Genomic DNA, 14,491 nt, shown 5'->3' with positions numbered 1-14,491 from the left:
CCCAGTACTTAAAAAAATAAAATAAACACCAATCTCCCTGCAAAAAGTATAGCACAGGAGGCAAAGGGCTATGCTAGAATTTCCTTGATGCACTAGTTTTCTACTTGCAGGACAGTGGTTTTTTTTTTAAACCTAGAGAGCAAATGATATTTCAACCATCTTTGGTCTTTTTTTTTCCTGCCTTGTGTCTATATTTTTAATATGTATGCCAACCAGAAAACTTTGGTTATTGAGCAGTTCTTAAAACATAATCATTTTGTTCTGTCAAGTTGACTTATGGGGACCCTTTTCAGGGTTTTCTAGGTACAGAGTGCTGAGAAGTAGTTTTCCATTCCCTTCTTGTGAGTTCACTCTAAGGCTGTGCAGCTGGCCCAAGGCTACATATGCTGGCTTCTCTCCTGGAAGGCACAGGGAGAAATTTAACTCCGGATAACTACTAATTAGTTATCAGCCAGCACTATAAAAACATAATCCGCCATAATGAAATAAAGTGTGTGTTGATTTATTTATTTATTATTTGAATTTATACCCCACACTATCTGGCAACCAGGCCACTCTAGGTGGTTAACATCAATATAATATTAAAAACACGATAAAAATTAATTAATACATAACAAACAGGGAAATTAAAACAGATGGCAATCAAGGTGGTAAAATGGGTGATGGAGAGGATGGCAAAAAGAATGGTAAAAAGGGAGGGTGAGATCCTCGTGCTCCGGGAAAGCCTGGCTGAAGAGCCAGGTCTTTAGTGCTATTTTGAACCCATCCGGTGAGGGTGCCAGGCGGATCTCAATAGGCAGGTTGTTCCATAGGCAGGAGGCAACCACCAAAAAGGCCCAGTTTCTTGTTCTTTCCCTCTGGGCCTCCCTTGGGGTCAAGGCCCTCAACCGCCCTGCCAGTGAAGAAGGGGTGTTACAGACAGATCTTGGTGGGAGCAGGCGTTCTGATCAGTACCTGTGTCAGAGGTGTGGCTCTGAGTCCAAGAAACCTAGGCATCTGAAACTTGGTAGGTATACTCAAGAGACTTTGGTCTGTACTGCTTCATTGTTTGAGTTTTTAAAATAGATTAATTAATTTAAAGCAGTTTAAATGTGCCAAGTGTTTTGGAAACCTTCAGTATTGTCTTCAAGCGCTAGACAGGTTTCTGACCAAGCACATAAGTTTACAGTTTGTGTCCTTTCAAGAGGGTTTGAAGGGGGGGGGAACTGCCCACGGCTTCATATATTGCGGGGAGTCTCACATATGAAGGAATCCACATGAACATTAGTAATACCATTATATTGGCAGGACTGCTCTTTCAGAATCTATGTGGAGGAGAGCATCCTCTGGGTCCCTGTCAGTGGGCAGCCTCACCTCTCCATGGGACCCATTTAAAACCTCCAGTTCCCATGCTGACAGGGGTGAGACTGTGATGCAGTGGTTCCCTACCTTGGGTGCCCAGATGTTCTTGGACTACAACTCCTAGACATCCTGGCCAGCACAGCCAGTGGTGAAGGCTTCTGGGAGTACACCTGGGTTACCCAAGGTTGGGAAGCACTGGCTTAAGAGTGTTGGACAGGGACTGGGGAAACCGGGATTCAAGTTGCTTCTTCACCATGGAAAATGTCTTGGGGGTGGTAATGATGGATTACTTCTTGAACATCTCACACACATTTTCATGTAAACCAGTGGTCCCCAACCTTGGGCATCCAGATGTTCTTGGACTACAGTTCCCAGAAGCCTTCACCACCACCTCCGCTGGCCAGGATTTCTGGGAGTTGAAGTCCAAGAGCATCTGGAGGCCCAAGGTTGGGGACCACTGATGTAAACTTTTCCAGCAGATATGTTACTGGATGCATGTCTGTCCTGACTTTAGAAATGTATGCAATGCAATTTTTCACTTTTTCCAAACTTGGTTTCCATGGGGTTCCATGTTCTTGGACTACAACTCCTAGAAATCCTGGCCAGCACAACTAATGGTGAAGGCTTCTGGGAGTTGCAGTCCAAGAATATCTGGGAACCTAAGGTTGGGCACTACTATATTAGAGAATTATGCAGAGACAAAGGAAAATCTGGGAGATTCAAAAAGCCCAAAGGGAAGGATGATCTGTGGAAGAATAAGTCAAAAGGGTGAAGGAAAAGGATATAAAGGGGATGTTAGAGGAGGAAAGGGGGAAGCAAGGAAAGAATAAGGTAGAAACAAGCTGGATAAATGCATTGGCAAAGCAGACACCATGTTCTCTAGACTCACAAAGAGAGTATGGCTTAATAAGAAACTGACAGCATATGGAGTCCGTCTATGGAGTCCGTGTCCTGAGTACGCTCCTGTACTGCAGTGAGTCCTGGACCCTTTGTGGACGGCAGGAGAGGAAGCCGAACACCTTCCATATGCATTGTCTCCGATGCATTTTTGGTATCACCTGGCAGGACAAAGTTCCAAACAGAGTAGTCCTAGAACGAGCTGGAATTTTTAGCATATATACATTACTGAAACAGCAATGTCTATGTTGGCTTGGGCATGTCATGAGAATGGACGACGGTCGGATTCCAAAAGATCTTCTGTATGGAGAATTAGTGCAGGGAAAGCACCCCAGAGGGAGACCACAGCCGTGATAGAAGGATCTGAAGGCCTTAGGAATGGACCTCAACAGACGGGAAACCCTGACATCTGAGCGTTCAGCCTGGAGGCAGGCGGTACAACCTGGCCTCTCCCAATCTGAAGAGGCACTTGTTCAGCAGGCCAAGGCAAAGAGGCAGTCCGAAACCCAGCAAAATCAGGGAGCTGGACAGGGGACAGATTGTATTTGTCTTCATTGCGGAAGGGATTGTCACCCTCGAATTGGCCTTCTCAGCCACACTAGACACTGTTCCAAGACCTCTATTCAGAGCACGTTACCATAGTCTCTCGAAACTGAAGGATGCCAACGGATAGAGACACAAGAAATTCACACTCTGCCAAGAGAAGAGTGAGAATATGTATGAAAAGAGGATTTATGGACTGGTTTCCTTGAGGTTCTTGAAAGCAGAAGCCAAACAATTCAGCAATGCTGTGGTTCCCTAAAAACATTCCTTCTGGGGAGAAAAGAGAGGAGGGAGAAAATACTACAAGAAAGGGAGAGACTGAGGGTGTCCAGTAAGACTGATCCAACCTGACCCAGTACCTCTGGGAGAAGGTGTGCCAGACTCCTTGTTGTTTAGAGAGGGGGAGGCAAAAGGGAGAGATTTGTCTCACCTGCCACCATTGTCATTGTACAATTACAGAGTAGACCTTTGGTCTAGATGGGCAGGGTATAAATCTAATCTAATAAAATAAAATAAAATACAAGCCTTTCCTGCTGTGACCTTCCTCACTGGGGCTATCCCCAGGCCTATTCAGCCACTGGTGCAAGAGTGAAAAATATGCCAGTGAACTTGCTGGGGAGTCTGGTGAAAGCTATCAGGGGATAGCTTTTGTCAATAGCCAAGAGGACCCCAGAAAGAGTTGTGAGCTATTTGAGGTTATCCTGCACTCGATTTCAATAGATTCTGTTGTGTTTGATAAGAATACATCTCCTGTTGTAGAACAGAAGAATATGGATGGAAGATTTCCAGTAGGACAGGCAGCAAAATCCCTCTAATTTACGATCCATAAAACTATAGAAAAACATCATCAAACAAACTATTAGCAGTGGTACGTTCCTTTTGTTATGATAGCATGAGTAAAATTGCTGCTTACTCACAAGCAGTTGGAGGCCCAGCGTAAGCATAGGAATATAATTTTTCCACTCTTTTTTCCACCAAGGATCCCAAGATAGGATTATATTTTCCCAATTCATGTTACATTAGTTGACTGGAAAGGGATGCATGTGAGAATTTACCCAAATGTATGCAGATTTTTCTGTCTCCCCCCCCCAAAAAAACACTGGCTAGAATCCAGCTGAAGAATTATACTGGTGTAAGGCCATCACCATAGATTTCAAAAGTGAATTGGCATTGTGTTGTGTGCCAGATCACACAATCGATGTGCGACACCAAATGTCTGTACTGATTACTTAGCTAGTAACAATTCAGTGCTGAGATTTATATTGATGGACGTATGCCAAGAACTGTAAAATGATAGAATTTGGGCCCTTACTTATGTATTAGATACTGCTAAACTTAAAACGAAAAAAAAGGGGGCGACATCACCTTGCCAACAAAGGTCCGCATAGTCCAAGCTATGGTTTTTCCAGTAGCGATGTATGGAAGTGAGAGCTGGACCATAAAGAAGGCTGACCGCCAAAGAATTGATGCTTTTGAATTGTGGTGCTGGAGGAGACTCTTGAGAGTCCCCTAGACTGCAAAGAGAACAAACCTATCTGTTCTAAAGGAAATCAACCCTGAGTGCTCACTGGAAGGACAGATCCTGAAGCTGAGGCTCCAGTACTTTTGCCATCTCATGAGAAGACTCCTTGGAAAAGACCTTGATGTTGGGAAAGTGTGAAGGCAGGAGGAGAAGGGGACGACAGAGGACGAGATGGTTGGACAGTGTCATTGAAACAATCAACATGAATTTGACATAACTCCGGGAGGCAGTGGAAGACAGGAGGGTCTGGCGTGCTCTGGTCCATGCGGTCACGAAGAGTCGGACACGACTAAATGACTAAACAACAACAACAACAACAACAACAACAACAACAACAAACGGATTCCCAGAACACCCTCTCCAAATAGCAGCTGGGCTAGCAGCCTGGAGAGGCAGGCATTTAAGCAGTGCAGACCTTCTCTTCCTGTTACTGCTGCATCTGTCAGAGGAGCAAGAAGAAATAAAAGGTAGTGTGGAGGCCCCTCCAAGTGCCCTCAGACAAAACCTCTAACCGCTGTTGTATATATGCACACACTGCCCACCTACCACATAACCAGAGGTAATTTCTGAGGCCACTTCATTGTCAGTGGCATGGGTGCCTTTTGAGGACAGGTCTGTGAAGGAACAGCTACTTCTAGAGAGAACCAGACTTTCATGGGAGGAATATGACCCTTTCCATTGGAGGGGTGCAGGTGGTGTGTCCATGTGTACATCAGGCAGGGAGAGAGAGGTTGTCCAACGCCTGCCATCACTTACCTTCATCCCCCAGTCTCCCTGCCTTAATTCTGGGGCAATGGGAGTGCAGATAATCTCTCCTCCTTATCACAACAATACACCCACAACAAAAACACACTGATCTACCATAATCACCCATCTCCTGAAAAGGGCAAAAGCTGATATCACAGCCATAAATACTCAACTCCCAAACAAACTGCACCAGAGCACAGAGAGCTGTCCTCTGAGGATGCCGGCCACAGAGACTGGCAAAACATTAGGAAGAACAACCTTCAGAACACGGCCAAAGAGCCCGAAAAATCCACAACAACCATTAGATCCCAGCCGTGAAAGCCTCTGCAAGGTGAGAGGTGGGTTCAGTATTCCCTTGCCCACCACTACTCCACTATTTGGCATAAGCAGTTCATGGTCCAAGCAGGTGGTAGCTTCATCCTAAAATTTCCTGTTCCAATTGCCCCCACTTATAAATAGAGCCCTATGTATGGCTTGCAGAACTAGAACCTCTGGCAATCATACATCTGCAGGTGAGCATAGCAGCATTACAGAATCTGGCAACACAATTTGTAGTCTGTAAGGACGTGTCCGAGAGAAGTAGCTTCACATAGAATTCAATGGGCCTCCCTGGAAATTTGTGAATAACAGAATAAATTCCTTACATCGTTCTTGATAGAAAGGGCAGCATAGAAGGATGTGGGTCACGGTTTCTACTTGGTTGATTTTCCAGGGACATAAGCACTCTGAAAAAACATTTTGGAATTTCCTATCCGAAGGTTTGGAGGGAAGCATATTCAGTCTAGCCAAGGTAAAAGCTTGTATTATCTTTGTGGACATTAGGCTAGAAAGATATGAAGACATTGTGAAAGCACTGTAAGTAACTACAGTATACTGTTAGTACCCAACAGGCTCACATGATCCTGAAGTTCTATATCCCAAATCCTACATTTGACTGCTACTTTGGCGTTGGTATAGCCCATTGCTATAAGGGTATTGGGAGAGAAGCCAATTTGATGTATTTCTTTGACTACAACAGATTTCCAGTCCGACTGGAAGGGTCAATGGTGCCAGACCATCTGAGAAAAATATAAGTTTTATATTTTTATATTCTTAGGATTCTATATTCTTAGCTAATAGCTAATCCTAAGAACTTTGACCTGTGCTGTTATGGAAACTAGATTGGCCTCCAAGTGAAGGGCTACATTGGGGGTAGTGCATAAACAAATAGCCACAAACTTCAATGAAGAAGACTGAGGCAAACTTCCTCCACAACTATGTGTGTGTGAGAGAGAGCTATAAAGTCATACAGAAAACAATTAAAGTGGTACCTCGATTTATGAACTTAATCCGTATTGGAACGGCGTTCGTATGTAGAAAAGTTCGTAAGTCGAGGCAAACTTTTCCATAGGAATGCATTGAAAACCATTTAATCCATACCTGCTGTTTTCGGTTCATATGTTGAGATGCTGTTCGTAGGTAAAGGCATTAGTTCCCATAGGAACTAAGGCAAAGCCGATTAATCCGTACTTTACCACTAGGGGTGAATTTTTAAAAAATTTTTCTTTTTTTGACCTAAGATGAACTTAGGTCAAAAAAGGGGCAGGAAAGTTTTTTTCTTTTTTAAAAATCTTTTTTGGTTCATAAGTCAAGGCTCCGTTTGCAAGTTGAAGCAACTTTTTGCGAACAGAGCCATTCGTAACTCGAATTGTTCGCAAGTAGGGACATTTGTAAGTCAAGGTTCCACTGTACTTCAAGTTACTGCTACTAAAGGTGGGTATACAAGGTGTACTTAGTTTTTCACAGATGGTTCTCCATTTTGGCTTTAGATTTGTAAAATAAATGACACAGTGTAATATGTCATGTGTTGTTGTTGAGGCTGTATTTATCTTATTTTCAGACCCACCAAGGACCAGATGATTTTTGCTATGTCCTGATACTTAAAGTCATAGAATTCAAAGAGGGTGTACTTTCTTTTTCACATGACTGTATCTTTAAGATGTGTTTGACTTAGAGAAAAACAGGTGGGGAGTGGTAATGCAAGGGGAAAAGCAGGAAATGACAATCAGTGCCTTATGCTTTGTAGCTTTTTGATGTTCAGATATGGATGGTTGCCATAAGGCCACAACCCTAAAGACATTTACTAACCAGAAAGTTTAATCAGTCACAGAAGAACCTACTCTGACACAAACTAATTTTTTTTCTAAATGTTGACCTGTTATAAATTAATTTTCTCATAAGAGGAAATAGAAATAAGACAACACACCATTACAGATAACTACTGATAGAAGCTTTATTAGATAAATGCATTTACAGTACTTCCTATGGCTTAGCAATGAACTATCACCATCTCAATAAATAAGTATTAGCATAAATATGTACATTGTTTACAACTTCATTGTTATTTAAAATAATGTCAGTGCAATAGAAGACAAGTCTACTGTGCAAAATAGAATTTGAAAATGTTTTTTAAACATAGAGAAGTTATTTCTAAATTGATTACACTTTAAACCAATATCACAGCTTCCACTAAGAACATATATAAATAACATGTAAAATTGTTGAAAATATTACTGAGTAAAATTATGTGAATACTGTTCCTTCAGAGGTATTGCAATTATCAGTGATGGTGTTGAACATGCAATTGAAAAAATGGGGAAAATCTTCCAAATGCATGGTTACACACAAGGTTTCAAGTACTTTCTGTTAAGGTAACTCATTTTTCTAAATGCAGACACTGATCCAAAATCTCGGGGGGTAGTATCAGGGGCAAAGAGTCCTCATTCAAAGAAACCAGTAAATGCAGCTTGTCCAGGCAATCCTGTAATTCTTCCTCTGGATAGTCACTTAATTGCAAGTTTAATGGCTTCTGGTGCTGCAGCATCTGATCAGCCAGCCCCAAACAACAAACGGCCAACAAGGAAGGCATGTATTTGTTAAAAGCATAGTCAGCCAGACTAAGTTCAGCTAGACCTTTGGCCAAAACTTTGGCACTGTTGGCCTCCCAGGCATCAGCTTCACAAGCCTCCATTCGCAAATAAGTGAAGTGTTCCAGGAAAAAGTTGATGGTAGGGGTGGCCAGGTTGAAGTGAAGCTTGTTCAGAATTATGCATTCAAGATTGCAAAGCTGCTGGCGGGAGAAAGTGTCACAGCAAAGGGCCAGGAGCTGTTTCACCTTGGGTGGGTGCACTTCCACCTGAAAAGTACAGAAACACAGAATGTAATGCACCATGTTATAAGCACAAATAGCACCTGAAAATACTTCTGGAATGGTGTACATATGTTGCTAAAATTGTTACATACTCAAAGGGAAAAAACCCAGTATCCTTGTCATTTTCAATTTAATGTACATCAGACACAATTTAGTCAAACTTTAAAAATCAGTCTTTTCAGTAGGAGAGTTAAATAAATGTACAGTGCTGTACGCATTGCTGGAGCTTTAAATGACTTCATCTTGGCCATAAATGTTACTTGGTTGTTTGAAGGTTGTTGCTCCTCTCTAGAACAGCAGTGCACATCCTACTTAGAGGGTGTTTGGGATGTTGAAAACAGTAGCATAGATCCTGATTTGGTTTGGTTCCTTTACACCATTGCCCCCATCACTAGTAGCTCTCCGTGCCCTATACTACTTCATGCAGAACGTCTATTTGTGAAAAGTGGGAGAGGGGGCTATGGGGTAATGAGTGGATAACAGTTTTCCCTACTAAGAACTTCCTGAACTTGTCTGAAGAAGTGATCTGTAATTAGATATAGGTTTTTCAGAATATGTAAACTACAGCCTCTCAAAATCTGCAGGAAGCCCCCAGACTTCTTAGGGTTTTAATCAAGAAAAAAAAGTTTTGACACATGTGTTCAAGATCTGAAGGTAATGAATTCAGATTCTGGCAGCCATTTTCATCCTGTGTAGAATATAGGGGAAATGGGTGGGCAGGGCTAAACTCTGTGGGAGTTGCAAGGGATTATGGTGTAGAAGTCTCTGCCCATTTAGCTCTGCACATGAAGTGTTTTAAAAAGGCTACCAGACTCACAGTCCCTTGCAACTCCCACAAAGATTAGCTCCACCTACACATTTCCCCTGTTTACTCCACTGGACAAAAATAGCCAGCAGAGTCTGAATTAATTAGCTTAAGAATTTGGAAACAACAGGCAAGCAGCAGTGTTATCATTTCTTGACTAAATCCCCCAGAAATTTAGCATAAGGAATTCCTACATACTTCTAGAAGCTGTAATCTACAAATCCCAATAATACCATGCCCATTTGTAATCCACAAAAAGTTACAATGAAATACATTTGTGAGTCTCAAAGATGCTGATATATGATTATTTATCCTGCAGCAATCCATCCTATGATGGGGTTTTCTAACCTGCAGCAATGAGGACAATATATCATGAGGTAAGCAGCCAAATATGATGAGCAGAGAGTCAAGTGTAAAAGGGAAACCATATTTTTTCATTCAGGGCCTCAAGATTCTGATGTGTATTTCTGTAGCATGCTTATATTTTCCCAAACAAACATTATTATGCAACACTGGGCAAAAGATGCAAAGTTATACCTGCACAAATGTATTGGGTGTTCTGCCTGACAACAGGAAATTGTGCAGTTTGACAGGGCAATCAGTCATGCAATTTTCATTTCCACCACTGTTCATTGTGTTTTCACCTTGGTCCCTTTGCAGCTACCATAGGTGTAATGTCGAGTTAAAAACTTCATAGTTAAGCAGGATTTTTCCCACTGACTTATTTATATACAGTATTTATTTATTTATCTTACCCTTCTTCCAAACACACTTGCAATATGAATTTAGACTAGTTTTAAAAAGTTTTTTAAAACCACACAATAAATTACAGCATTAAAACATCATTAAATGACAATGCATTAAAACACAGAATTAATACAATTAGAAATACATCAAAAAAGTAAAACATCCACCATTACAAAACTATTCATCAGTCATTCAATAGTCAAAGGCTTTTGCCTGCCAGTGGAAAAACTGCAGGAAAGGGGACAATTTGCCCTCCTGGGGAAAAGAAAATAGTGGCTTAAATTTCAGAGCAGATGGCAGGTGACTCAAAAGATCACCCAGCATAACAGTGCCAATATCAGCAATACACAGCAAAGTAAATTAGATTCATTTGTATTTTCTTGAAGTCTCCTAATCACCATGGTTTAGAGGTTTTCCTTTCTGTATCAACGGAGCTGAAAATGACTTTGTCCCTTACTCTTTCTATCAGGAAATTACGCATTTAGAAAACAAGAAGGTGCTCTAGGTCCTGTTACCTGTTTGCAAGAGATGAAGAGTGAGGTAACTCCTAGGAGTTGGAAGCAGTCAGCAGCCACTGGGGTGGTGGTAAGGAAGCGGTCTAGTGTGTTCACAGTCAGGCACAAGGACTCAAAAGAGAAGCCAAAATGTTTATGCACTGGAATTAGCCAGCTAATCAGTTTGCACCTAGACTCTGCAGTTATCTGGGAAGCAAGAAGAGAGGACGGGGGTTAGGATGTCAAAGAGGTAATAGTGAAATCCAAAGGCAAACATTTACTTTATTACAAAATATTATGAATGTATTACGGAGTTTTATAAATGAGTTTCAAAATATCAGCATGCAATGAAGGACTTGGAAATTGATGGCACATTCCTGATTAGCTCCTGATTAATGCTGCCTTGGAAGTACATTAATATAGGTGAAACAGAAATTATACATTCACTTTCATCCAGAGTGCAATGCATGAAAGTGGCAGGAATCCCAAGTAATTACACAATCCAAACAGATGCGATGAGCTTTGCCTCTACATTTCTCAAAGGGAACAAGATTTTTTTTCAATGCTTGTGGGAGATGCAGATGCTTAGTAATGTCAGATAGTTGTAGGTTTTTCGGGCTGTTTGGCCGTGTTCTGGAGGTTTTTCTTCCTAACGTTTAAAATACCATGTGTGCCTCCATGTGTCATTATTAAACATTAAGATTATATGCAGGAATTTGGTTCTTCTTACCCAAAGTGCACCCCATTGAGTTAAAAAGGATAATGGGAAAAATAAAATTAAGCAGATCTATAAGTCTTCACAAGTTTATGTTGAGGTTCAGGGGAGAATGGAGATGCACCGTTCTAGCTCACACCTTTGGCACAACCCATACACAAATCACACCTACTTTTACAAGGTAATTCTGGATATTTGATCTGGGGTCCTTCCTATTTAAAGAGAGGGGCCGCTTTTCTCCCTTTACACGCGTTTCAATGTAACGACTGAAGAGTCTCGAAGGGAAATGGAGAAAGCCAGATTAAACTACGTATACGACAGGATCACGAAAGTTGTTCCCTGTTTTCTGAGCATTTCGTGAGCAAGAGCCAACGATTTATCTAAGTTCTTCTGCTCCAGGAGGAGGAGCAAACAAAACTACTTGCGGGGTGTGTGTTGACCCTCAGCCTCCCCACCCTCCCCTTACTTGTGGCTGCTGGGCCAGCGGATCAAGCGGCTGGAACTTGCCCTCCAGCTCCTTTCGGAAGCGGTACCAGCTTTGCCCGTAGTCGCGAAAGAGCTGCCGCTCCAGAGGGTGCATGGGCTCGCAGCGGCGTGGGGGATCGACCCCTCCAGGAAACCACCCCACCAGCGGGGGCTTGCTTTTCTTGACCGGGGCCCGAAGCTGGAGGTCGCCTTCAACGTCGCCCGGGGGCTCAGGCCGCTCTTCTGGGGTCACGTCGTCGGCCCGATGCCGCTTGCACGGCGGGCTTTGCCTGTACGCAGGGCGCTCCTGACTGAGCTGAGTCGCCACCATCCTCCCTACCCCGTCCGCCGCCTCCCTGGCAGCCCTGAAAGGAGATACACCGAGCCGGCTATAAGTGAGGAAGCGCCGCCTCGCTCCGCCTCTGGTCCCGCCCGGGGGAGACGTCCTCTCCTCGCCCTTCAGCCCCCCTCCCCGCCTCTTCGCCGGCTTTCCCGGCGAAAGAACCGCTCTGGGTGATGGCTTGGCTCGGTCTTCTTGCGTAACCGGTGGAAAGCCTTTCGGCCCCCAGCAGCGGGAGCGGGCTTGGCAAGCTCGGCTATGCCTCAGAAGACCTGTCGGAGTCAGGGAGGCCTTTCCCTGAAACAACTCTACCCGAAGTCACACCAGCCAGTCACGCCTTGTGGCTCTGGGGTTATTTATTTGGTCCTCCCATCGAGCTCCCCCTTGCTTCGTTGCAAAGCAACCCGTCCCAAATTACGAAGTCGGAGACTGGAAATAAAACGGAGAATAAAAATGTGGGGAAAAACAACCCCTCTCCAAAACAAAAACAAAAAGCCCTGCGAACAAGCTTGGCTTCAAAAGTCCTCGTTCCCTTCCACTTTGTGTGGTTTGGCTTTTCCAAACGAAGCGGGCCTGACGAAAAAAGGCCCGCTTCCCAAAGCAAGTGGGATTTCGTCAAAGACAACACTGTCCCCTTACACTCTGCGCGAGGGAGGGAACTGTGACTTGGAAAAAAGACGACGCCATCTTCCCTTGGCTTTATCACCTACAGGCCCGAAGTCCCCCCCAGAAGTATTAGATTACTGCCCTCTGGATTTTTTTTTTATCCCACAGAACTGTTAAAACCCAGAATTTTACAACACTCAAGACCAGTAATGCTTCACATCTACTGCGAAGGCGATTAGAAATTTTGCTGTTTGTTTCCATATATTTTTTTCTTTAAGTCACCATCTTTTTGTTATCTGGATTGCTTGTACAACTGTAGGGCTGAAGCATTTTGTCTGTTCTTTGTTTTAATTGATCACTTTGATGGACTAAAGGAACAAGCCAGTTTTTTTAAACTGAATATAACTTATTAAAACTTTAAGGGGCAAATCGCATCTTAAAAGGCCAATGCTTCATCTATGACTAGGATAAATGCCTGCTGCTATACACAGATATCCCTAAAACAAAGTATGCCTTCCAGTTCAGATTTTTTTTATTTGCCTGCAGATTTAATTAGCCAGTATATTTTTCCACTGAATGACAAGTCTTGTTAGAAACAGTTTCTGAGTATGCCTCCCACACAATGACATCAAAATTCTACAATAAAGTTTTTTATATGCTGTCAAAGTCACCTCCAACATGGTAACCTTATGAATGACCTCCAAAATGTCTTGTGATTAGCAGTTCTGCTTAATTCTTGCAAACTCAATGTGTGGCTCCTATATGAAATCCATCTGTCTCATATTTGGTCTTCTCTTCCTGCTGCCTTTATATTTTCCCAGCATTATTTTGTTTTCCCATGAGTCTTGGCTCCTTATCATGTGCCCAAAGTACAACAGCCTCCATTTTGTCATTTTTGCTTCCAGAGAGAGTTCAGTATTAATTTGATCTAAGACCCACTTATTCATCTTTCTGGCAGTCCAGAGTATCTGCAATGTCCTCTTCCAGCACCATATTTTAAACAAATATTTTTGCCATCAGCTTTCTTTACTGTCTAGCCTTCACATCTGTACACAATGATCAGGAATATAATAAATAGATAGTGGCAACGTGTAGACAACAGAAGATTTAAGTGTGCCCTGCAGAAAGTGTCCCTATACTTTATATAGCCCTTTCCCAGCATAGAGGCACTCATACACATAAATTCTCCTGTCACTTAGAAATATTTTCAGACAGGTTCCATGTGGCTGTCATATCATATCCTTACAATCAAAGTATCTTCCAAGTGGCAATGTAGTAAATCCAAGTTTACACAGGAATAGGTCATTTTGGGATGGGTGAAGGTATTTTGGATAGATCAGTGAGTTAAATATCAGGCTGCAGAGCCAGGAGTTGGGAGTTTGATTCCCTGCTGTGTCTCCCAGGAGAGCAGCCATCCTCTGTAACATTGGGCAAACTACACAGTTCCAGGGAAACACACACAGGAAACACACACACACACACACACCCCCCAGAAGAAGGGCATGGTAAATCACTTCTAAGTACTCTCTACCTAGAAAACTCTGGAAAAGGTTGCTGTAAATCAAGATAGACTTGGTGGCATGCAATTTATTATTAGATCACACATAGCTTCTTCATTTACTAGCATCAATGGTGATTGGAGGTACTGAGCAACACTGGCATGGGAAGGAGCCATGGAATAAACTGCTCTATGATCATCGAATTCCAAAGTTAGCACACAGTACAGAAAGAGTCATTTTCAATTTCAAACCTGGTTACTTTTCCAGATTTAATCTTGAATTGTTTTACCAACTGAATATGGACTAAATTAGGAGCATTCTCTTTTATTTCAAGTCAAAAGAGAGAGCAAGAGAGGGAAAGCATTAGTGTCCCAAATCCAAGCAAGCAACCTCAGCTCAGTTCTGGCGCACATTAGGACTGTTCTCATTCTCACCAAAATGATCTGGCATTTAGAGAGTTTACAATATTGAATTTTTAAAAAATATCCTGTGATTGGGTTCGTTGTCAGCCATGTGCGACCCTTGTGTTGGTGCGGGAAGAAGAGTCGGAGACTGCTCCATATTTTTAACATGACTTGGT

General features: G+C 42.6%; 1 protein-coding gene across 1 annotated transcript; it reads right to left on the bottom strand.

The window, feature by feature from the left end:
- Nucleotides 1–6,846: 6,846 nt before the first annotated feature.
- CCNO (cyclin O) lies at nucleotides 6,847–12,085 on the bottom strand. Its single transcript, XM_020805561.3, has 3 exons — nucleotides 11,468–12,085; nucleotides 10,308–10,493; nucleotides 6,847–8,225 (listed from the first exon to the last, which is right to left on the bottom strand). Exons 1-3 carry the CDS (start codon nucleotides 11,795–11,797, stop codon nucleotides 7,746–7,748), a joined length of 996 nt encoding a protein of 331 aa, XP_020661220.3. The 5' UTR covers nucleotides 11,798–12,085; the 3' UTR covers nucleotides 6,847–7,745.
- Nucleotides 12,086–14,491: the final 2,406 nt, after the last annotated feature.

Source organism: Pogona vitticeps, chromosome 2 (assembly GCF_051106095.1).
Source record: "Pogona vitticeps strain Pit_001003342236 chromosome 2, PviZW2.1, whole genome shotgun sequence".
Taxonomy (NCBI): Eukaryota; Metazoa; Chordata; class Lepidosauria; order Squamata; family Agamidae; genus Pogona; species Pogona vitticeps.
This window is presented reverse-complemented; position numbering and strand designations above follow the sequence as displayed.